Genomic DNA, 26411 nt, shown 5'->3' with positions numbered 1-26411 from the left:
ATCCTTCAATTCCAATTCTATATTTAATTTTGCGATTTTATATTTTTTGTATGACTTTGGGTCCATTAAAGGAAAGTACAGCGTCCAAACCCATTTTAGAAAATAAATCTTTTTGTTGATGAATAAGTTTGGATTACATTGCTGTGGCAGCGTCTTTTTCCAATAAAGCACGTTGTTATTCCTTTGATTGGCGCCTCTACATGTACAGCCATATCATATTTTGGTCATGCATAATTGTAATGCTATACGTATAGCTTTAATGATGATATGTGCATGCACACCTTCCTCAACATATGGCTTAACTTGTTTTAAGATTTCACCTGCTTAAAGTACTACTGAAGTGGTGCCATCACTGACCTGATAAGAGAAACATTTTTATTGTACACATTCTAATATAACAAAAAACTTACCTCAGCATCTTGAGATTTGGCGATGTCGACTAAAGTTTTACGGCTGGATGCACAATATGCAATAGTTTCATACTGCTTGCCCCATCATTTGAAATTGTGGCCTTACCACTGGAATCAACAATATGCTTGTCCATACTGCGTGGACCCAATGTAGTGCTTATAGCGTCCACAATTGATTGCGAGGCATTGATGTTGGATATGAGTTGAGGTTTACCTTGAGAGCTATCGGTACCCAAACATTTTTTACATATTTATCTACACGCTGTCCGGTTTGGCCCAAATGTTGGAAATATTCAGTTGGCACTGTTGAGAAAAAATATGGATCAATGAACACAAGCAAAATTTACAGATTTTTTTACCATCTGTTGTTACTTTACACACAAGACTTTGGAAACGACGACCAGCATCTACAAATTGTATATATGAGCCTTGCAAAGATTACATCTAATTGCACCCAATTCACCAAAATTTATAATGGGTGGCTCATATTCACCCTCAACCGTGCGTGCCATTGGTGAGACGGTAAGTGTAATGGACAAAGCTGTTGTTTTTAATAAACCAGCTGTTGCAGGTATGCAATACAAAGACGACCTGCAAAGAAGAAAGATCAATGTAATTGCCAAACAAAACATTAATTTCGATTATCGATACCTAACGTAACGTGGCGAGGAGTTACCATTTTCTACCACATATTTGTGGTCACCAATGGTGGTAATAAACCCTGTTCATTAGTAATAAAAGCACCACCAGCGCTATTTTGATTTTCAATGATAACGCTTATCGGATTTGGCATCTGATCGGGATCTAAACGGCGCTGGGCTTGATCATACTGTTGCGGCTGTTGATATTTACCAGTAACAGTTGCAGGTGGTTGCTAAAGAAAATAACACAAAAATAATCATCAGCAAATTTGTAAATTATTAGTTGTATTAGCATACATTATAACCAGAACGTCCGGACATGTCCGGGTATTGGGGGTTGACCCGGCTTGGGTGGTTGACTGAGCATTGGCGTCTGTCCAGGTTGTGTTGATGGCATCATTTGACCCATGTAACCACGTGGTGCACCTGGTTGTTGTAGAGGATAACCTGGATTTTGTGTTGTGGTGGATAGCCCGGATTTTGTGGCATTGGCAGATAGCCATCCTGGGGAGGTTGTTGCTGCTGTTATCGTGGCATTGCATAAACCGGTTGCTGTTGTGGTATATACCTTGGCATAACTGGATGTGGTGTCATTGCCCCACCTGGGCCAGTAGATGCGGGCGGCATACCTAGAGGACCTTGTTGCTCATGGCCACCAAATGACTGGCGCATAGGGTGTTGAGGTGGCATTTGACCGGATTTTGACTGCATTAGACCAGGCTGACGTGGCATTTGACCCAGTTGCGGTGGCATTTGCTGTTCATCTGTTTGCTGGTATGGAGATTTAACACTGCCGGCAATTGATGTTGGTGGTGTAGCTGACCAATTTGAGGACCACTCTAGAAAAATAACAACATTTATTAGACAGAAAATTATCAAAAATATATGTTTGCGAATACTTTCCCTAATAAGGAAGTGACATTCTTTATATTTCTTTTGTTTATGTGCTCTTCTTCTTGCTTGTTTCACTATTCACCGTAGATTTTTAAACGTCAAAATTACTTCCATACTACTATTTTTCACGCAAGAAAAAAGGCAAAATTTTTCTTGAGCAATTACTTGTGGTCTGCGTACCAAGCTTTAGAAAAAACTCCAATTATTTGAACAATCTACAACTTAAAGCTTAGTACAAATTCAGATTAGGTTTAGTTTTTTTTCAGATCAAGAATATTCAAAGGTGTCGTGGAATCAGATTGCTGTCGTAATTGGTGAACTTAAAAATGTACGACTAGTAATTGAGTCAGACTTATTATTGTTCTAAATCTAATCATTCCAGCAATAATTCTGCAACCCTTAGCAGAAGTATTGATTGGTTTCAAATCTAATTCCAATAGCAATCGTACCACGACATACTTTATTATATATGTACATGAAATTGTAACTTAAATTAATACAGTTCATATAAAGAAAAGTAAGTATTTTAATAATAAACTGGTTTTCGTTTTCCAATTGAAATCTTTTCCAAGCGAACAGAAAATAATTTTAAGCTTTAGAAAAAACTCCAATTATTTGAATAATCTACAACTTAAAGCTTAGTAGAAATTGAAATATAAAGAAAAGTAAGTATTTTAATAATAAACTGGTTTTCGTTTTCCAATTGAAATCTTTTCCAAGCGAACAGAAAATAATTTTAAGCTTTAGAAAAAACTCCAATTATTTGAATAATCTACAACTTAAAGCTTAGTAGAAATTCAGATTAGGTTTACTCCTTTTTCAGATCAAGCATATTCAATTCAAGCAATAATTCTGCAACTCCTAGCAGGAGTATTGATTGGTTTCAAGTCTCATTCCGACAGCAATAGGATCACGTCATACCTTATTATATATGTACATGAATTTGCAACTTAAAATTCACCCTCAACGGTGCGTGCTATTGGTGAGACGGTAAGTGTAATGGACAAAGCTGTTGTTTTTAATAAATCAGCTGTTGCAGGTATGCAATACAAAGACGACCTGCAAAGAAGAAAGATCAATGTAATTGCCAAACAAAACATTAATTTCGATTATCGATACCTAATGTAACGTGGCGAGGAGTTACCCTGATCTTCTACCACATATTTTGTGGTCACCAATGGTGGTAATAAACCCTGTTCATTAGTAATAAAAGCACCACCAGCGCTATTTTGATTTTCAATGATAACGCTTATCGGATTTGGCATCTGATCGGGATCTAAACGGCGCTGGGCTTGATCATACTGTTGCGGCTGTTGATATTTACCAGTAACAGTTGCAGGTGGTTGCTAAAGAAAATAACACAAAAATAATCATCAGCAAATTTGTAAATTATTAGTTGTATTAGCATACATTATAATCAGGACGTCCGGACGTGTCCGGGTATTGGGGGTTGACCCGGCTTGGGTGGTTGACTGAGCATTGGCGTCTGTCCAGGTTGTGTTGGTGGCATCATTTGACCCATGTAACCACGTGGTGCACCTGGTTGTTGTAGAGGATAACCTGGATGTTGAGGTTGTGGTGGATGGCCCGGATTTTGTGGCATTGGCAGATAGCCAGCCTGGGGAGGTTGTTGCTGCTGCTATCGTGGCATTGCATAACCCGGTTGCTGTTGTGGTATATACCTTGGTATAACTAGATGTGGTGTCATTGCCCCACCTAGTTCAGTTGATGCGGGCGGCATACCTGGAGGACCATGTTTCTCATGGCCACCAAATGGCTGGTGCATATGGTGTTGAGCTGGCATTTGACCGGATTGTGACTGCATTAGACCAGACTGTCGTGGCCATTGTTTAATATATAATTTGGCAGCTTAAGTAGAGGTTATGTTGCGAATAGAGTGGAAGGCAGTGGACTAGGCAGTCGAATGTCATATAATGAAGGAATGGTGTTCGGAGATTTTTCAAAGTTAAAAAAAAATGATAAAAGCATTAATATAAATAAAATTATTGGTTTAATAACAACAAAAACGCCATATATATTTTGTATACATAAATTTGTAAGGATTATCTCACTTTAAAATTTCAATTAAATAATCTAAAGTTTTTTTTTGGAACTGAGTCGAGAACTGTGCGTTGGAATGTGCGAAATTTCACCAATCAGCTGTTAGTTGCGCTACTTAGTAAAATTTACAATGGCCGTGGCATTGGACACGATTGCGCAGGCATTTGCTATTCACCTGTGTGCTGGTATGGAGCTGCAACACCGCCTGCACTTGATGCTGGTGGTGTAGCTGAAACTGGTGGTTGACCAGTCTAGAAAAATAACAAAATTTATTAAACACAAAGTATGAGGCAAGCCAGGTATATTTGCCCTATTTATAGTCATCTGATTGGGACCACCAGGTACAGCTTTCCCTGGCGGTGTCCTTGCTGGAGGCGATGGCGAATCCATGGAAATTTGCGCATTGACTTGAGGCGGCGGCTTAGCTGTTTCACCATATTGATCAGCTATAAAGTTGTTGTTGTTGCTTGTTGTTTTAATTTAATTTAATGCTCCAAAATTAGCACAGGCCTGCAGCTCAATTCGCGGAAAATGGCGGACTCGGAGAAAATTTTTTTCCACACAAAAATTATATATTTCACAATACCTATGAATATAGTAGGTGCGAGAGAGCACGATACATTGTGGCAAAGCTAAATTTGTCAACATGCTATTTCGTTTGGAGAATTTTTCATTCCAAATCGTCACCTCTGTCAATAATTCGTGTGGCTGTGTGCGTTTTTGGTCACACAATTTTTGCAGGGTAACACACCTAGTCATCATTCACAATGATCCTGTCGGGCAGTTGACAGATAAGATATCACACTTATGCCGTCATCCAGTGAGGTTTACAGCTCCGGCTCACGCTCAATTCTCACAGGAATGCTTTGGATCATTGAGAGACTTGGGAAGCAGATGGCGTGAAATTTTCGCACAAGTGAAATGTGATAGGCAGATGTCGCCGCTGTTTTTCATTTAACTCATACGGCGAAAGGCTAAGCAGCGACATCTATTTTTTGAAAAGTAGGTTTATTAAAGGCAGCGTTGCCAACCTAAAAAGAAGTAATTAACAAATTATCTGGCTCACAAATTGAACTTCTATCTGGATTTATCTGGGTCAAATCGTTGTGGTTGCATTTAGATGCAAAATTATTTATCTGGCTCAGGATCTTTGCCACCGGATGATAACATTAGTTTGATTCACAATGCTAATAGCCTCATTCTGTTTGACGATATCGTCTCCAAAACGTTCGTGTGTTCGTATTATGAATTGCAATACGATATACAAAACGATAACAGCTGACTGTTACGTAACGAAACCAAAGAGGATAAATATACCCTGCAAAAACGCTCCACGTCATTTTACTAGTCATTTTACGGTCATTGTGACTTTCTGCAGCGGTTATATTCATTGTCATTTTTGCATGGGCGGATTAGGTTTTGTGACCAAATTTTCCGTTTCGTTCCTATTAATGTGATCGTGCATTCCGCTCCCACCTATAGGATGTGAGCATAGTACTGTACTGCTCACACACGTCACAATGCTCGTCAAATGGCGGTCATTTTTCCGTCATTTCACTCTACATTTTCAAGTCATTTGACAATCAATTTTACTGCGGTTTTACCATTTATATAACCGCCATATAACGTGAATTTTACCTGCAGATCTACTTTACCTGGAGAAGCCATATGAATAAATATGAACCAAAAAAATTTAATTTTCAATATTTATTATTTTCAATATTATTATATATGTACATGAAATTGGAACTTATATTACTCCAGTTCATATAAAACAGAAGAACTTTAATAATAAATAAACTCGCTTAGTTGGCTTTTGTTTTCCAATTGAAATCTCTTCTAAGCGAGCAAAAAAATAATATTAAGCTTTAGGTAAAACTCCAATTATTTGAATAATCTACAACTTAAAGCTTAGTAGAAATTCAGATTAGATTTACTCTTTTTTTTCAGATCAAGAATATTCAAAGGTGTCGTGGAATCCGATTGCTGTCGTAATTGATGAACTTAAAAATGTACGACTAGTAATTGAGTCAGACTTATTATTGTTCTAAATCTAATCATTCAAGCAATAATTCTGCAACCCTTAGCAGGAGTATTGATTGGTTTCAAATCTAATTCCGACAGCAATCGTATCACGACATCCCTTATTATATATGCACATGAAATTGTAACTTAAATTAATACAGTTCATATAAAGAAAAGTATTTTAATAATAAATAAACTCGCTTGATTGGTTTTCGTTTTCCAATTGAAATCTTTTCCAAGCGAACAGAAAATATTTTAAGCTTTAGAAAAAACTCCAATAATTTGAATCAATTTAAATCTACAACTAAAAGCTAATTAGAAATTCAGATTAGATTTACTCTTTTTTTTACAGATCAAGAATATTCAAAGGTGTCGTGGAATCCGATTGCTGTCGTAATTGAATTTGAAAGTAATAAAGTAAAGTAAAATATGAATTTAAAAATGTAGGACTAGTAATTGAGTCAGACTTATTATTGTTCTAAATCTAATCATTCCAGCAATAATTCTGCAACCCTTAGCAGAAATATTGATTGGTTTCAAATCTAATTCCAACAGCAATCGTGTCACGACATCCCTTATTATATATGCACATGAAATTGTAACTTAAATTAATACAGTTCATATAAAGAAAAGTAAGTATTTTAATAATAAATAAACTCGCTTAATTGGTTTTCGTTTTCCAATTGAAATCTTTTCCAAGCGAACAGAAAATAATTTTAAGCTTTAGAAAAAACTCCAATTATTTGAATCAATTTAAATCAATTTTAATTAGAAATTCAGATTAGATTTACTCTTCTTTTTTCAGATCAAGAATATTCAAAGGTGTCGTGGAATCCGATTGCTGTCGTAATTGATGAACTTAAAAATGTAGGACTAGTAATTGAGTCAGACTTATTATTGTTCTAAATCTAATCATTCAAGCACTAATTCTGCAACCCATAGCAGGAGTATTGATTGGTTTCAAATCTAATTCCGACAGCAATCTTATCACATCCCTTATTATATATGTACGTGATATTGCAACTTAAATTAATACAATGGATATAAAGAAAAGTAAGTACTTTAATAATAACATAAACTCTCTTAATTGGTTTTTGTTTTCCAATTGAAATCTTTTCTAAGCGAGCAGAAAATAATTTTAAGCTTTAGAAAAAACTCCAATTATTTGAATAATCTACAACTTAAAGCTTAGTAGAAATTCAGATTAGGTTTACTCTTTTTTCAGATCAAGAATATTCAAAGGTGTCGTGGAATCCGATTGCTGTCGTAATTGATGAACTTAAAAATGTACGACTTGTAATTAAGTCAGACTTATTATTGTTCTAAATATAATTATTTAAGCAATAATTCTACAACCCTTAGCAGGAGTATTGATTGGTTTCAAATCTAATTCCGACAGCAATCGTATCACATCCCTTATTATATATGTACGTGATATTGCAACTTAAATTAATACTGTTGATATAAAGAAAAGTAAATACTTTAATAATAAATAAACTCTCTTAATTGGTTTTTGTTTTCCAATTGAAATCTTTCCTGTGCAAGCACATCGCTAACCTGTGTTGGCAAAAGATATGATTATACTGTCTTCGATAGATAGTCGGACGAGCCGCTACTCGGCGAAGTAGAGATGACCGTTGTGTCGGTGGCAGCTGTTACAACAGCAGTTTCTAACTTTACACCATCCGTACAGTGTGATGAATGCTTCACTGCCTTTTCCAATTGCTTGGCGCCAGCAATTTTTGCTGTTTGTAAAGCTTTAGCTGTAATGCAAATATATAGATGGGTTAAAGTGGTTTTCGTATGTTATTCAACAACTCACCCTATACCATCATCACAGCCTCCTCATCGATTTTGAATATGTGTACTGTTTCAGTATTCAGACCCAGTTCGTTTCGTGCAATATTTTCGATTTGATGAATATGTATACTATCCGTTAGGCAGACAATTAGGTGCAATCGATTCATTCATATACTGTGGGTATTTGAGCCGTAGACGCAATGGCAGATATTTTGATTCTTTTTGAAGTGTAACATTTGTAAACAGTTGGGTTTCTCTGCTCTCACCATCACCACTAGAGAGCTATTGAAGAAACGCTCGACCAAGATAATATGTGAGATTTACACGCATAGATTTCTTCCACCTTTTCACAACTATTGATGGAGAAAATGCGAAAGCCATATTTACCATCCAATACCGAAATAGAACTGTAGAGGAAGAAACATTTTATAAAATTTAATAAAATCAAAAAATGATAGTTGTGCTAAAATGGGGTAACGTATTTTGCTATAACTTAAAAAAACTCATATTCAAACTTCTGCTTAACTTCTACATATCAATAGCTACCTTTACCACCAGGAGTCACTATTGCTTCTACGCCTATGTTATTGTTTCCTACATCGATGAGCTTTGTAATAAAATAAACAGCTATCTCCCCAATCTCTCCAGTTTTGTCGCCTCGAGAAACCTTATATTTTCACCAACCAAATCATCGGTGACCTTATTTAAAACATGACCGCGCCAAATGTCGACCATATGGCATTACCCTACCGACTGTCTTACACCCTAAAATTTTGGGTGTGACTTTCGATCAGGATCTACATCTTGGAGAGCATGCACTAGTAATTGTAACGAAAATCGTCGTTGGTGTGAGGGCTTAGCCGATCTCAATAGCGCCCGACTATGAGGAGGAGCTGTTTAGGACTGGCATCTACGCCGTTTCGCCTCATAGGAGGGCGGCGGGATGTCGGTGACCAAGAACTGCCAACCCCCTAATCCAGGGTGTTATGCGGACCGTGCCTATTGGATGATTTGCAGCCAGGGGATAAATTCGGCTGTATTCGAACGGAGCCTTCCCGATACCGGACCACCTCGGGAAGTATTGATGGCCTTACCACAGTAAGGGGCGCTGCTGTGGCTGACGGTTCTTTCCCCGTATATAATACTGCTAAGCCACAGAAGTACTGACCTTCAACACAATTTAGAAGCTGTCAACACACATGCAAAGGAGGCCGGACTAAGCATCAATACAGCGAAAACCAAAGTCATAAGATGCGGCTATAGTATTTCATCAAGGCCATTGACGCTTACGGTTGACGAAAATGAAATCGAAGGTGTAGAGTCCGTTGTTTATCTTGGTAGTATTGTCTCAAATAAGAGCGGTGCAGATGAGGACGTTCAGTCTCGCATAAACAAAGCAAGAATGGTTTTTGGGCAACTGGCAAACGTGTGGAGGTCCAGCCAAATATCTTTAAAAACGAAGCTTCGACTGTTTAATTCGAATGTTAAATCAGTACTGTTTTATGCTTGCGAGACGAGGAAAAGCTCAACTTTAATTCAGAAACGTCTACAAGTTTTTATTAATAAATGTCTGCGCCGAATCCTGAAAATTCGATGGCCGATTCGAAGGCTACCACAGAAATAACCAAGCGTAAATGGTCGTGGATTGGTCACACTCTCAGAAGACCTCCAGTAAATATAGCCAGACAAGCATTGCGATGGAATCCACAAGGAAGCCGACGACCTGGTGCACCTGCGAAAACTTGGCGCAGAACTGTGGATAAAGAACTCGAAGACGCAGGATATACGTGGAATGACATCACAAGAACTGCACCTAACAGAATAAGATTTAAGTCGGTGGTCGAGGCCCTATGCTCCAATAGGAGTTGAGGAGGATGATGATGATGATATAATACTGGACCGCTGAGCCCGCCTTGTCGGGCTGGGGGTCGTACGACCAAGGTGAACGATTCATTACCTAATTTTCATAAGGGCGATGATAAGAAGAGGACTGAGCCGCAAGCCAAGGACGACAAATACGCATTAAGCGATGCGTCGGACTCGGGGAGCGAGAGTAGTGCTAATTCAATGAACTCCGTGTTGGAGAAGCACACAAATGAAAAAGGAGTAGAAGAGTGGAGAAGGGTGCGGAGCAAAGAGCTCTCTCGAAGTACCGTGCAGTACTAAGAATTGTAAAACGCTTGGGAGCAGTGGTGGACCCAACAGAAGAGGAGATCGAGCGCTTGGCATGGGCTCATGAGGCGGCAGAAGTAGGTCGAAGGCAGTTCAAAAGGTTTGCTGCGAGAAACCCTCGGTTCTGCAACCGGTATGAGGAGGAAGAAGCGTCGAATGGCAGAATGAAAAGGCAACGTTCGGCGGAAGGCGACAAGCCTGCTTTCAAGAGGCATAAAGGGCCCAGTCCCAGAGCCGCGACGCAGGGCAGTCCCATAGTCAAGACAAGTAGGCCCAAAGCTGTAAGACAGATGGGTCCCAATAGCGAGGTAGCAACTACCTCGAAGGCTGCGAGTCAGAGGGAAGTTCCAACTATGGAAGTAGGAGATAAGCCAAAGGGAGATAACGCTAAGACTCCGACTTTCTCGGAGGTACTAGAGGGAGCTAAGACTCCGGCTTTTTCGGAGGTGCCAAAGGGAAATAACACTAAGACGCCGGCTTTTCCCGAGAAGATGAGTGATGTGGCAAAGCAGTCACTGACTGTGGCGCTGGTTTATCGTAGCAGTCCTTTCCAACAGATGACTAGTGAAAGGTGGAGATCTGTAGAAAAGGAGCTTATTAGCTTAATGCTTAAGATGATGCGGGAATAACCAAGTAAGCTCCTTCCAACCTTTGATTCGGGGGATGGTATAATGGTATGAAGATGAGAGCGTGCGACAACATCGCGAGCTTGCGGTGGCTGGAGGAAGTGTTCCAAACCTCCAAAGGCAGGCCACGAACGCGCGTTTTGAGATGGTGGATAAAGCGCAAATCCCCAAGGTACCAAAAGTTAAGGTATGGATACCATGCGTGATGAAGTCGGAGGATACACTGCGACTTCTGCAGAATCAGAATCCGAACATACCGACACAGGATTGGAAGGTAACTGTATCTCGGCCTACGGAGGAAGGTCAGTTCTACATCTTCCAAGTAAACAAGCAGGCGGATGATATATTTTACACGCAGCTTGGAAAAATGTCCTTTGGTACAGGCAAAATTTATATGCGACTTAGGAAAAGAACTCCCGAGGATAAAAATCCTAATACGCTGGAAGTGGGCGAAGTCGAAAAAGACCTCAAAAGCCTAAGGGAAAAAAGACAGGTGGAGGTAGCCCACGTCATCCCGAATGTGTTAGAAGGGGACCAACAGCCAGATGGTGCTGTGAGTCGCACAGAGGAACACCCGGCACAACAGGTACAAGAGGCTGAAGGGGGCTTCGAACACTCTAAACCAAAAGGGCTAGGGGAGGACGACGACGTCACGATGAAGGTGCTGGAGGGGGACAAGCAGCCCATTGGTGCTGCGAGTCCTACAGATAAACCTCCAACACAGTAAAGTGGCGTCGAGCGAACTCCTCCTCCTAACGCGCTGATCCAGGAGCCGTGGCTTCCATCGGGAGGAAAGGTGTCTGGACTTAGCGCGCGCGGATTTGGCGTTTACTATGCGCAAACGGAAGGACGGGTGCGAGCTGTAGTAATGGTAAGGAAACAGCTGCATTCATATATGCTGCCTAATTACACTACTGAGGATCTCGTAGTGGTGATGAAATCGCCGGGCTCAGATGGTACATGTCCGGCCATGCTACTAGTTTCAAGTAGGGCGGTCGTGGGATGGCTTAAAATAATATTCGATGGGTGCATAAACTGAGTCATGTACCGCACTCTTGTGTAGCTTTCCTACCCAAGGCGGGGAAGATCGGTCACGTGTATCCCAAAGATTATAGACCCAATAGCTTAACATCATTTCTGCTCAAAACCTTTGAGAGGCTGATAGATGTGTACATAAAGTCCAACGTGGATGAAAAGCTGCTCTCCACAACACAACAGGCGTACACCAAAGGCAAGTCAGTAGACACCGCATTGCATAGGGTGGTGATAAGCATAGAAAAAGCCCTGGAATATAAGGAATATGCTTTAGAAGTCTTCTTAAGCATTGCCATGGCTTTCTAAATGAGCGATTATTGATGGTCTTAATTACGTTAAAGTACATCCAGCCTTACCCAGATGGATCGACTGCATGTTAAACTGCAGTAAGATAACGTCGCAATGGGGATTGTACGCAGCCACGAAATTAGTGGACAGGGGCACTCCGCAGGGAGGGGTGCTATCACCTCTGCTGTGGACGCTGGTCATTAACCAACTGCTTAGGGGATTCTACGAGGGACCAGAAAAACTTACCGTTTACGCAGATGACGTTGCATATGGTCTTGTTTACAAAGAGGTACAAGGTCCCTAATTGGACCAGGCCTAAATTAGGAGGGGCGACCCTACGGGAGAAACCTTGCACAAAATATCTAGGAATGATCCTAGACAGTAAGCTGTCATGGAAGCTCAAGAGGGTGAGGAGAGGGTGAGGAAGGCTTCAACGGCACTTTATGCATGTAAAAGAATGCAAAAGAACCGGCATATACGATCAGAAGGAACTCGATGACGATGCCTTAAAACTAACAACCAAAAAAAATAATTATCATTTCACTGACACAAATTTTATAGTTTTTTTTTTGGGATTTGGACACAATGTTTTTCTTGTTTTTGTAGCGATAAGGTTGCTCCTCGAAGGCTTTGGGGAGTGTTATCGATGTGATGGTCCTTTAGCCGGATACAGATCCGGTACGCTCCGGTAACACAGCACCATTAAAGTGCCAGCCCGACCATCTCGGCAACGATTTATGTGGCCACATTAAACCTTCAGGCCATCCCTCCCTACCCTAAGATTTTTTTTTTCAATTTTTATTTTGACTTACCAGCAACAACAGAATCATGTTTAATTGTACGCCGCACAAGCATTATAGCATCATGTAACGAAGCTCAGAGTTTCTTCCAAAAATTTTTTAACACTGCCACGTAAAATCAATGTACTTGTTCTAGTATTAACGCAACCTTTAAATAATTATAAACTATACAAATGAAATTAATGCCAAACCTTGGAAAATGTTGAAACGTTCACCACCAACAAAATGCAAAAACCTTCCATCCTCCTCCCGTGACCATTCTGTCTTCTTTATGCTAGGATCAAGCCATTCGTACTAGCGTGCCTTACATTGCTTGGCAGATTTGCGGTGCAGCAGTGATGCAATACGTGACCACTGGTTTTTGCCATATTTCCTTACAGCTGATTTGAGGATTTCATCCTGAAAGTTATCAATTTAGTTAATAAACGGCCAAGAGTAACCAGTCGCGTCAAATGCTTACCTCAGTGTTTCTCCACGCACCACCTTTTATCATAATTCGCGGCATGGTGCTATATAATTGTGAATTCTTTCGATGAGCACAAAAATCAAATAAAAATTTTTGTCGAAATAAACAGCAAAAATCATTGTATATTAAAGACTGGGAAATTTTTAGAATAGCACCCCCCGAGTTCGGGGTGAAACTTGGTATCAAATGAAAGAGGGAGTTCTCCCGATCACAAATATATATATTTTATATATATTTGGTGGTCGAAAATTTTTTCAATTTTGAGAGTTTTAAATGGAATATCTCCAGAAAGAATTAAAATTAAGAGGGAGTTCTCCAGATAACATATATATATATTTTAAAGTGCGCAAACTTATAATTTAAAAGTTATTTGTTGTTAAAATTTGCAAATTTAGCAAATTTCTATAGCACTTTAAATTACAATTTACACATCTTTCAAAACCTTAATCCACATACATATCTATATAAATTGGCAACGATAAACTTAAATTGCATTTTTGTATATTTCACATTTCATTTTTGCATTGTTTTCACTTATTATAAATGTTTTTATTAAATCAATCGCGGTTTTTTAGAACATGCACATATATATATATATATATATATATATATATATATATATATATACATATACATATTTTATTGATGACATTACAAAGCTGTGCTGCCACATATATATATGTACGTATACACATATAAAATTTGTATAGAAATTTGCAATTTTTAACACCAAATAACTTTTAAATTATAAGTTTCTGCACTTTAAAATATATATATATGTTATCTGGAGAACTCCCTCTTAATTTTAATTCTTTCTGGAGATATTCCATTTAAAACTCTCAAAATTGAAAAAATTTTCGACCACCAAATGTTTTGCTGTCTGCTGAATTAGAAATGGCGGATTTTTTTGCACGCAAAAATGACGTATTTTGCTATCCCTATCAAAATAATAGGTGCGAGAGAGCACGATACATTGTGGGAAAGCTAAATTTGTCAACATGCTATTTCATTTGGAGAATTTTTCATTCCAAATCGTCACCCCTGTCAAAAATTCGTGTGTCTGTGTGCGTTTTTGGTCACACGATTTTTGCAGGGTAATAAAGCCGTCACTCGTTATTTTTAAGGCATTTACTCGATGTAAACTGTGAGTTAGTCGCTACTTTTTTTTTTTGGGCGAGATGTTTATAAATGTCTTCTATACATTTTCATGGGGTATTTGTGTTTATTTTTACGACTGTATTTAATTAATTATTTAATTCTCTTTCCAAAAAAAACGTTTGCATAAAGTGACAACACCGCATGGATAAATGCAAGGCAATTCAAAAATGTTCCTCATAAAACAAAAGTAGCGACTACCTCACAGTTTACATCGAGTAAATGCCAAAAAAAACAACGAGTGACGGCTCTTATTGTATTTATCCTCTTTGCTACCAATACGAAAACCAAGTGTCAAAAACAAACAACCCTACAAGACAGGTACCCGTTACCTAATCGATTACTTAATCGTTACCAATAACTTGGTCACCAATTATCGTCTTAATGACTTTTACATTGCTGTCGGGAAAAAGGTTGTGAGGACCAAATTAATCCTCATTAATTTGGCCCACACAAAACGACCCCACAACATATTTGACACGACATTAACACAACAAGTGGCCACAAAAGGCTCTAGCAACACTATCAACCAACCAGTCGCAGCAACACAACGAGCGCTCGCAATATTCAAAAGCAACACGGTGACCATGGCAACGCAACCATTTGAGCTACCCTACAAGACGAAGGTAACCAGTTCACCCACACATTCAAAGCTTTTTTTGATCTCCACTAACCATAGCGGAACGATACAAGGTGGCAGCATGGTGACATACCTACAAACATAAATAAAAATTTCAAGTACTTTGTTTTTGTAAATTCGATGGACAAATGTCAAAATCGTACTGCGCCGTATTTTGATGTATCAAATCAAATAAAAAAAAGCTTAAAATCAGCTGTCCCATGCTGCCACCTTGTATCGTTGCGCCACGCCACTAACACATCGACTTTTCATGCTGTCATCGAAATTACAGTTCATTAATTATTCCGGAAAACATTAAAACACAAAAAAAATATATTTGTTTACAACGAAAAATATCTTGTGCTTTTAGTTGTTCATGTGACGGAAATTAAAAATTTTGTTGCAGAGAACACCTTTTTGCGTTGGCGGCCTTCGCCCAAAATAACATTAAGTTAATTTTAGTTGTGACATGTGACGGAAATTAAAAATTTTGCTGCAGAGACCATCTTTTTGCGTTGGCGGCCTTCGCCCAAAATAATATTAAGGGTAACGTTTTACAAGACGGAACACCACCTAATTGAAAAATACCAAATAATAAAAACGGAGCTCGGGGCGCGCCTTTTGATTCCACGTTTGATAAATTTTGATAAAAATTAGGTGGTGCGCCGTCTTTAAATCGTTACCATATTAAGTTGTATAGAATCGACGGGATGGCCTACAAGGTTTCATGTCAACTAAATCGCTCCCGATATGGCGGGCTAGTACCTGAATGGTTCCCGGAACGTACCCGATCTGCATCCGGCAAAGGACCAACAAAGTCCATAACGGGGAGTGTCTTTATCGCTACAACAACAACATTATTTACTTTCTGATTTTCATTCATACGTATGTGCATTTTTAAAAAATAAAAAAAATTATTCTAATAGATAGCATCTCCGCCGGATTGCGATTCAGCTCAGAATATGCCAAAATCAGAGGAAATCTAGGTAATACCCTACAAGAATACTGACTATCATATGACTATCATCTGATTGTCAGCAACCCTACAAGAAACGCTTCAATTGTAATGTGGAACCAACGCCTCTAACACCCCTTTCCCCGATTCATGAAGCGGCACAACATCCGCATTGCTGCGATTCAAGAGACTAAACTCACAGCAAGATCTGCATTGCAGACCTGCTCTGGGTATAACGTCCACAGGAAAGACCGCGAGAGCGGAAATGGAGGCGGTCTCGCGTTTATCATACACACTTCATTACAATTGAAGAGATGGTTGGTGTCATGTGGGGACACGTTGCAAGCGGGGCATACATTTTGTATGTCGGGGTTGATTCTGGATAGGTAAGAGTTTAACCTGTTACAGTATCCAGAACGAAGTTGAGCAAGAGTGACACGCGTTTCCCTGGGGAGTATGCGTTCCTCTTCCGAAAGTTTTGGATAATTTTCGTTAAGCACTGGATTCACCGGGCAATTCCCGGCATAAAGGTCCGACGCCTGTTTATGGAGTTCACCAAGGATCTGCTTGTGTTTTTTCACTTCATACGGCTGGGTTCCCAGGTGCCGTATTTCCTCAAAATGCTTACGGAGATGACTCCTTAGGCCCCTAGGCGGTGCTGGTTCATCAATCAGATGTCTGTTGGGATGCCCAGGTTTCTGGGTATTCAACAGGAACTGTTTGGTCAGCATCTCATTTCTCTCCCTGATGGGGAGTATTCACGCCTCATTATGCAGATGGTGTTCTGGGGACATAAGAAGACAACCCGTGGCGATTCTTAGAGCAGTATTTTGGCAGGCCTGTAGTTTCTTCCAGTGGGTGATTTTTAGGCTTGGCGACCATATGGGTGACGCGTAGCACGTAATCGGCTGGCTAATTACTTTGTATGTAGTCATGAGCGTTTCTTTATCTTTCCCCTAGGTACTGCCAGCGAGGGATTTGATGATTTTGTTACGGCTCTGAATTCTCGGAACAATTGTGGCTGCGTGCTCAACAAAATTTAGACCCTGATCAAACGTCACACCCAAGATTTTGGGGTGTAGGACAGTCGGTAGCGTAGTACCATCGACGTGGATGTTCAAAATGGCCGACATTTGGGGCGTCCATCTTATAAATAAGGTCGCGGAAGATTTAGTCGGTGATAATGCCAGGTTTCGCGAGGCGAAAAAACTGGAGAGATCAGGGAGGTAGCCGTTTATTTTATTGCATAGCGCATTGATCTTTGGGCCTGGGCCTGTGGCCATTATTGTGCAGTCATCGGCGTAGGAAACGATTGTGACTCCTTCCGGTGGTGAAGTTAGCTTAGATATGTAGAAATTAAACAAAAGTGGGGATAGGACACCACCCTGTGGCACCCCTTATTTAATTTTCCTTGGTTTTGAAGCTTCGTCTCTAAATTGCACCGATGCCTGCCGACCACCCAGATAATTTGCGGTCCACCTTTTAAGACATGGGGGAAGGGTAGACCCTTCCAGGTCCTGCAGTAACGAGCCATGGTTGACCGTATCGAAAGATTTTGATAGGTCTAGCGCTACGAGTACTGTTCTATGGTGGGGATATTGATTTAAACCGAAATTTATCTGGGTGCTAATGGCATTTAGCGCGGTGGTAGTGCTATGAAGTTTTCTGAAGCCATGTTGATGAGGGGCTAGCTGCAAATTTGCTTGGAAATAAGGGAGCAAAATGGCTTCAAGCGTCTTTGCCACTGGCGATAGGAGAGATATCGGACGATACGACTCACCTATGTTAGCTGGTTTCCCAGGCTTTAGTAGCGGGACCACCTTGGCCATTTTCCATTTCTCAGGTATGACAAAGGTGGAAAGAGACAGATTGAAGACATGCGCTAAATATTTGAAACCCTCTTTCTCTAAGCTTTTAAGCATCGGCATGGCTATGCCGTCTGGGCCCACTGCTTTGGATGGTTTAGCACGACCAATGGCGTCCTCAACCTCTTTAGCGGTGATGGTGATTGGTGACGCGCTGAATTTGTGTTTATATGCGTGTCTATTGGCTCTCCGTCTATCTTTGTCGACCGTTGGATCCATTATATATTGTCGGCAGAAAGCGCTCGCGCATTTTTTCGCGTCCGACAGCACTTTGTCGCCAAAGGCGATGGAAACTTTGTTGTTGTTGTTGTTGTTGTTGTAGCGATAAGGTTGCTCCCCGAAGGCTTTGGGGAGTGTTATCGATGTGATGGTCCTTTTCCGGATGCAGTTCCGGTACGCTCCGGTACCACAGCACCATTAAGATGCTAGCCCGACCATCTCGGGAACGATTTATGTGGCTACATTAAACCTTCAGGCCATCCCCTCCCTCCGCACCCTCAAGATCCATGAGGAGCTTGGGGTCGCCAGAGCCTCGTCTGTTAGTGAAACAGGATTCGCCGCGGATAGGCGAGGTTGACAATTGGATTTGGAGAAGCTATATATTGCGCTGGCAACCTGAAGGGTTGCGCTACACACCCCTTGAATCTGGTATTTTTGTCGCCTCTTACGACAGGCATACCTACCGCGGGTATATTCTGACCCCCTTACCCGCTAGGGTATGGAAACTTTGTCTTTGTGCTTAGTCGGATTCGAATGGGACTTTACGGTGGACCAAAGTTTACCCACACCGCTAGAGAGGTTACAACCTCTTAGGTGCTCCTCCCATTTCGCCCGCTTGTGTTCATCCACAAGCAATCTAATGCGTTGGTTTATATCCCTTATTTGGGGGTCGCCTGGATGAAGCTGTCTTATAAGGTTCTCTCGCTAAGTTTGCGGCCTCCGCCGGGAAGTGGGGCCGGATTTCGGGAATTCTCCCGGCGGGAATGAAATGTGCCGAGGCGGATTTAATGACCTTACGGAAGGCACGCTCCCCTTGGCGGGCATCAGTCGGGATAGGGAGGGCAGCAAAGCGGCTGTCTGTAAAGTATTTATATTCTTCCCACTTTCCTTTTTTGAAGTTTATGAAAGTGCGTTTTTCAGTGACGATGAAGTCGGCGGTACGCTCAAGCGAAATAAGTATGGGCAGGTGGTCGGATGCCAATGTTACCATCGGCTGCCAGTTGCCGCAGTTTACGAGTTCTGCGCTCACGATAGAGATATCTGGCGAGCTGTGACAGCTTCCTACCATACGTGTGGGGGCGTTGTTGTTGTTGTTGTGCAGAACGTCGTTTCTTCTATTTGATCCGCCAACATCTCACCCCTACTGTCCGCCCGCAATCACCTAGGATAATGCGATTGTTGCCAGTGAGGATTAGGGCGGTATCCACTGGGGCAACACGTGGCAGGAGGGATGTAGATGTTGATAATTTCTAGGTTTGCATCGCCTGACCGGACAGATAGGCCTTGACGTTCTAAGACATTGTCCCTGCGGTCGATGCCAGGATCAAATATATAATATTGCACAGAGTGGTGTATAATAAACGCGCGACCGCCTCCATTTCCGCTCTCGCGGTCTTTCCTGTGGACGTTATACCCAGAGCAGGTCTGCAATGCAGACCTTGCTGTGAGTTTAATCTCTTGAATCGCAGCAATGCGGATGTTGTGCCGCTTCATGAAATCGACTATCTCCGTGATCTTCCCAGTTAGTCCATTACAGTTTAACTGCAGGATTCTGAAGTGCATAAGGGGAGACGTCGCCACTCTGGGGGTAAGTGACGGGTGACTACGCCTAGGTTGTGGAGGGCCAGGACGCAATTGCTGTTGTGGCCCTGAGACTGGGCGTCCTTGGGTAAGCATTGGGGTACCCGGATGATTTGGGTTTGCGACCTGGCAACATGGCGCGATGAAACCCGTCGGGGGGTTGCCGTCGCGGACACCAGAACATCTGGGAAAGTGGCACCACCCAAGGCAGGAACTGCATTGGGCGGATGTCGCAAACCTATATATTCTGTGCTAGCAGACGGTGCAAACGGAGGTAGGGACTAAGAGAGAGGGCTAAGGCGTAGACTACGGGACGCCCTTGGGCGTGAACAGCAAGGAGCCACAAAAGATTTATAAAAGTTACGTGGACGTCGGGTTTTGGGATCAAGCCCGGAACAACCTGTCCGATGCAACCATCCCTTGCACGAGACACACTGAACAGAGTATGACCGACCTAAAAAGATTCTTTTCCGGCAGATGCAGCAAAACCATTTCTCAGGACCGGGGTAAGGAGACGGACCCGGATTGGATTCGATGCCTTCCCGGAGTAAGAGAATATGGAGCAGTCCTGCTGCAAGGAGCTGCTGGGAGGATGACAATTTGTGGGAGGGACGAAACAAATTAGATGGGGTCACACTGAAATGACACGCCTTGGTCGGGAAAAATCCCGAGTCGCTCCGGTACATAGAACCGACTGCTTTGGGAAGCGAGGTATGACTATTAGCAGTGTCATGTAGTCTTGTAAAGCTTTTGCGAAATATTTTTGGTAATAGTATAGTTGAGGGGTCGACTGCTAATACGCTACCAAAAATTTCGAGAGGTGTCAAAAGACGCGTATTAATCTCGAGAACAATAAGCCGATGGCGGAAAAGAATAATTGTATCTATGTCCGGAGATATTTGCAGTTGAAGTTGGCGATTTTCATGTGGTTGTTGTTGTTCGTACCCACAAAATAAAATTTTCCACGGTTATACCACACACCCGGACTTGGCATGGCGTAGCCCAGTGTTATTTTTGGTAATAGTCTAGTTGAGGGGTCGACTGCTAAAACGCTACCAAAAATATCGAGAGAGGTGTCAAACGACGCGTCTTGACATCAGTATTAATAATCCGAAGGCGGAAAATAAAAATTTTAACGCGTTCAAAAGATATTAACGAAAAACCGAAAAAAGACCCGCGGGTACCTCCGAAACCGGGGGTCGGATCCATAGTATTTTTGCGGGTAATAGTCTAGTTGAGGGGTCGACTGCTAATACGCTACCAAAAATATCGAGAGAGGTGTCAAAAGACGCGTCTTGACATCAGTATTAATAATCCGAAGGCGGAAAATAAAAATATTAACGCGTTCAAAAGATATTAACGAAAAACCGAAAAAAGACCCGCGGGTACCTCCGAAACCGGGGGTCGGATCCATAGTATTTTTGCGCAGAACACCTTTCGGCGTTGGCGGCCTTCGGCCGCGCTTATAAAAAATAACCCTGGGCTACGCCATGCCACGTCCGGGTGTGTGGTTTAACCGTGGCTACCGCCACGGTGATGCACAATTTTTTTGGTGGGTACAAACACAACAACAACCACATGGAAATCGCCAACATCAACTGCAAATATCTCCGGACAGAGATAAAATTTTTCTTTTCCGCCTTCAGATTATTGTTCTCGAGGTTAATACGCGTCTTTTGACACCTCTCTCGATATTTTTGGTAGCGTATTAGCAGTCGACCCCTCAACTAGACTATTACCATATTTTTATTTTCCGCCTTCGGATTATTAATACTGATGTCAAGACGCGTCGTTTGACACCTCTCTAGATATTTTTGGGAGCGTATTAGCACTCGACCTCTCAACTAGACAATTTCCTTATTTTTACGACCATGTTATCGGCAATTAACATACTTATCTTTACACTGCTCCAAACAATCCTTGTGGAAAATATGTCCACAATCTGTGCTATGGATCTCTCTGCTATCCTTGAAGTCTTCCAAACATATACAACATTCCAAATGAGACATTTTCTTAGTTTGAGCTAAATTATAATTTTCAAACGAATGTAGGCAAATATTCTAGTCAACTTCTAGTACTAGTCAAAGGAGGTATCAGCGAATTTGTCACAGCGCCTTAAAATTCACATTAAGGTAGGGCCACATTTAACTGCACTACGCAACACTGCGCTTCACGGAAAAATATTCTTTGCATGAATGCTTATGGGGCATGTCATTTTCGTCAGCAGCACTGCACGAACCGGCACAGCGCATCAAAATTTATCAACGACCCTAAAGCACCACAACTCACAGACATAAGATTGTGCATTGCGCATGTAAACAAAAGATCAGCTGTTTTTGATGACGTAGAAATAGCTAATTTTAATTTAGCCGCGCTTTGATATACGTGTATTTGGCGTTATTTGGAGAGTTTTACATAAATAAATCAATTAATAATGCTTTATTCTGTGTTTGGGTGTAAAAAGAACAACAGGAAAACCAGTGAAAACAAATGGAGATTTTTCCATTTTCCAAAGAATGCAGTAATGGCTAAGAAATGGCTTCATTTTTGCCGCCGAAAGGACGTAGTGAATCTCAAAACAGCATGCATATGTGAAGTGCATTTCACTCCCAAAGATTTCGAAAAAAAAAATGCAATTTGAAATGGGTGAGTATATAAAATTTCTAATAAATAATGTATTTAATTACAATAAATATTTATAATTTTAGGCTTATGTACCAAAAATCACAAAAAGCTGCTACCCAGCGCGTTTCCAACGAGATATTCAGCCAGTGCAGAAAAGATAAGTGAACGGCAAAAGAGAGTTGAATCTCGTGCAAGGAAGCAGCTGGTGGAAAAGTTGTTGAATGCTTCAGCTGACTTAATGTACGTAAGCCAAACTGAGGACATCGCTGGCTCAATGGATGTAAGTCAAACTGAGGATATCGCTGAGGCACAAATCATCGTAGCACCAATAGTTGACGAGAAGGATGCGAAAATTCAAGTATTAGAAAAAGAAATGTAAGTAATTAAAGACAATGTAAAGTCGTAGGTTTCGTTATTTTATTAGTAATACATTGACTCATACTTTGCAAGAAAATTTTTAGAATAGAAATTGCATGTTCATATTAAAGTGAGTTAATATGTGTGTATAAGACTTTTAATTTGTGCAATACCTCCTGACGATTTCTTTTGACGTTAATATCCTTAATATTATGCATGTTCCAGGGAGACGCTAAAGAAAAAAGTAATAACATATAAAAACAATTTTGCAAAGCAGTTCGCAGAAGTGAAACGTTTACGAATTAGCGTAAAAAAATCGGAGTTCCACCAAATAACTTTGGAAGAAAAACTTTTAACCATCTTCACCAAAGTCCAAGTATGTGGTTTTACTTTCTTGTATATAGTTATGTATTAGAAATAATTAATGATCTTTGCCTCAGGTTGAAAATAAAAACTGGGAACTAAAGGAAAAATTGGCTGGAAGAGGACATTGCCAAGTCAGTCACACTGTACTCAGCGAGCCCAAGAGCGTATAAATTGTTAAGGAGAAAGAAATTCCCTCTGCTTGCGGTCCGAGCATTGCAGTGCTGGTCAAAAAAAATTGACATCTCTCCGGGGATTATTGAGCCAGTAGTCAAGCTATTGACAGCAACGACGGAGTTGACCGGATCCCAAAAAAACGCGTGTCCTGAGTTTCGACGAAATGAAGGTTCGAAAGGTTTTCTTTTCTGACAGGTTGTCCGACTCAACATTGCCTCCTGCTAATTATGTTCAAGTGGCAATGCTAAGAGGTGAATGAATACCCAAATTCAATTTAAATAGCTGAGTTTTGACTTTATTTTGTTAAGGTTTAATATGCAAATGGAAACAACCCGTCTTTTACCAATATGACTGCCCAGTGACGAAGAGTATTTTGTGGAATATTTTATCAACGGTCAAGAGATGTGGGTACAATATTGTTGCCATTGTAAGCGATTTGGGTGGATGCGATAGAGGATTATACACAGAGCTTGAAGTTGATATGGACAAGCCTTGGTAATATTGCGGCCACCGTGGTGTGATGGTAGCGTGCTCCGCCTACCACACCGGATACCCTGGGTTCAAACCCCGGGCAAAGCAACATCAAAAATTTTAGAAATAAGGTTTTTCAATTAGAAGAAAATTTTTCTAAGCGGGGTCGCCTCTCGGCAGTGTTTGGCAAGCGCTCCGGGTGTATTTCTGCCATGAAAAGCTCTCAGTGAAAACTCATCTGCCTTGCAGATGCCGTTCAGAGTCGGCATAAAATCATGTAGGTCCCGTCCGGCCAATTTGTAGGGAAAATCAAGAGGAGCCCGACGCAAATTGGAGATACGCTCGGCCTTAGATCTCTTCGGAGGTTATCGCGCCTTACATTTATTTATTTTATTTTTTGGTAATATTAAAACCATATTACGAAACTTTCAAATCAGAATAGTGTGAAGGCAGGGATTAACACTTTTTTTCTTCAACAGGTTTTCACACGACGGTGACAGAATTGTGGTTTTCGCAGATGTACCGCATTTAATAAAACTTATTAGGAGTAATTTTTGTCACCATGGTTTCCTTATAAATGGAAAGGAAGTTAAAAAGGACATCATTTCAGAAATTCTTAGCTTTTCTTCCAGTGATCTGTCAATAACGCACAAAATTTCGGAGAAGAACCTAACTGTAAAGGGAGCAGAAAGACAAAAAGTGAAGCTAGCAACAAAATTGTTCTCTCACACGGTTGCTCAAGCCATTTCGCGAGCGGGTACGCTGGGATTATTAGACGCAGAAAACAAAACTGGGAAGAGTGTTATAAGCTTTTAAAAATTGTGAGTTAAATAATGGCAAAATACAATTGTAGTACTATTTTTTACTTATGTATGTACATATAATATATTTGTAGACAAATGACTGGTTTGACATTATGAACGTTAGAGTGCCCAAGGAAGGTGCCAGAGAACGTTTGCATGCGTATGGGCTATCGTTAAATATACAAAAGAATATTTTGGATCAAATTTCGGAGTTGGTTTTATCGATGAGCGTTGGTAAAGCAACTTATTTATATCCATTTCAGAAGGATAAACTTCCATATAATTTAACATAGCATTTAACATATAATGTAACAGCCTCATTCTGGTTGGCGAATGATACGCTCAACGAACGATATCGTGTGCTCATGGTATTCTGAATCTTACGTCGCCGTTTATCGTGTAGCTTTACGTCGTACGTCAACTACACGATATCCAGTGTAAAACTGCAAGTTGACATATGTTTTGTTTTTGCGCACGTCCATAAAGTTTACAAAATAAGAGAAATAAAAATAAAGATGTTAGTGATATAAATATAATAAAAATGTATCAAGCTATTGCTCTATTAGAGAAGAAGAATTAAAAATCCAAAGGCGGATATTGGAGACCGCTTGAACGTTCTTCACTTACCGGACACTGAGTCAAATTTCTAATATAAAATAAAATTTTTTTATACAATAATAACTAACTAATTAATAATAATCACTTTTTTGTTTGTGCCGCTCATTTTCAACCAAAACGATAGGTGAATACCTGTTGTTTGTTTATGACACTTGGTTTTCGTATTGGTAGCAAAGAGGATAAATACAATAAGAGCCGTCACTCGTTGTTTTTTTGGCATTTACTCGATGTAAACTGTGAGGTAGTCGCTACTTTTGTTTTATGAGGAACATTTTTGAATTGCCTTGCATTTATCCATGCGGTGTTGTCACTTTATGCAAACGTGTTTTTTGGAAAGAGAATTAAATAATTAATTAAATACAGTCGTAAAAATAAACACAAATACCCCATGAAAATGTATAGAAGACATTTATAAACATCTCGCCCAAAAAAAAGTAGCGACTACCTCACAGTTTACATCGAGTAAATGCCTCAAAAATAACGAGTGACGGCTCTTATTATATTTATCTTCTTTGTTGGTAGCACCTTTTCGTGATACAGAATACCAATCGAGCAGTTTCGTCAAAGAGGATAAATACAATAAGAGCCGCCACTCGCTGTTTTTTTGGCATTTACTCGACGTAAACTGTGAGGTAGTCGTTACTTTTGTTTTATGAGGGACATTTTTGAATTGCCTTCCATTCATCCATGCGGTGTTTTCACTTTATGCAAACGTGTTTTTTGGAAAGAGAATTAAATAATTAATTAAATACAGTCGGAAAAATAAACACAAATACCCCATGAAAATGTATAGAAGATATTTATAAACATCTCGCCCAAAAAAAGGTAGCGACTAACCCACAGTTTACATCGAGTAAATGCCTCAAAAATAACGAGTGACGGCTCTTATTATATTTATCCTCTTTGGTTTCGTTACGTAACAGTCAGCTGTTATCGTTTTGTCTATCGTATTGCAATTCATAATACGAACACACGAACGATGATCGTTTTGGAGACGATATCGTCAAACAGAATAAGGCTATTAGCATTGTGAATCAAACTAATGTTATCATCCGGTGGCAAAGATCCTGAGCCAGATAAATAATTTTGCATCTAAATGCAACAACAACGATTTGACCCAGATAAATACAGATAGAAGTCGGGTTCAATTTGTCAGCCAGATAATTTGTTAACTACTTCTTTTTAGTTTGTTAACGCTGCCTTTAATAAACCTACTTTTTCAAAAAATAGATGTCGCTGCTTAGCCTTTCGCCGTATGAGTTAAATGAAAAACAGCGGCGACATCTGCCTATCACATTTCACTTGTGCGAAAATTTCACGCCATCTGCTTCCCAAGTCTCTCAATGATCCAAAGCATTCCTGTGAGAATTGAGCGTGAGCCGGAG

At 40.4% G+C, this 26411-nt stretch overlaps 1 protein-coding gene and 1 long non-coding RNA gene across 5 annotated transcripts; both read right to left on the bottom strand.

Annotated features, from left to right (window-relative positions):
• On the bottom strand, positions 1-3285 carry LOC137250139 (protein transport protein Sec24D-like). The gene is made up of 6 exons (XM_067782473.1): positions 3065-3285; positions 1349-3004; positions 1062-1284; positions 770-1001; positions 411-713; positions 1-357 (listed from the first exon to the last, which is right to left on the bottom strand). The coding sequence occupies exons 1-2, from the start codon at positions 3208-3210 to the stop codon at positions 2896-2898; spliced, it is 255 nt and encodes an 84-aa protein (XP_067638574.1). The 5' UTR covers positions 3211-3285; the 3' UTR covers positions 1-357; positions 411-713; positions 770-1001; positions 1062-1284; positions 1349-2895.
• A 2472-nt stretch (positions 3286-5757) lies between these two features.
• On the bottom strand, positions 5758-21705 carry LOC137250138 (uncharacterized). Of its 4 annotated transcripts, none has more exons than XR_010952771.1 (6): positions 21506-21705; positions 13213-13278; positions 12944-13151; positions 12765-12884; positions 7854-8238; positions 5758-7794 (listed from the first exon to the last, which is right to left on the bottom strand). It is a non-coding gene; the product is annotated as an uncharacterized lncRNA (long non-coding RNA). The 4 variants fall into 4 exon arrangements; XR_010952772.1 differs by having other exon boundaries at positions 13213-13261; XR_010952770.1 differs by lacking the exon at positions 21506-21705 and adding an exon at positions 13980-16042.
• Between the last annotated feature and the right edge of the window lie 4706 nt (positions 21706-26411).

The sequence above is a fragment of the Eurosta solidaginis genome, chromosome 4 (assembly GCF_040869045.1).
Source record: "Eurosta solidaginis isolate ZX-2024a chromosome 4, ASM4086904v1, whole genome shotgun sequence".
In the NCBI taxonomy this organism is placed as follows: Eukaryota; Metazoa; Arthropoda; class Insecta; order Diptera; family Tephritidae; genus Eurosta; species Eurosta solidaginis.
The sequence above is the reverse complement of the archived record's forward strand: the minus strand, read 5'-3'. Positions and strand labels throughout refer to the sequence as shown.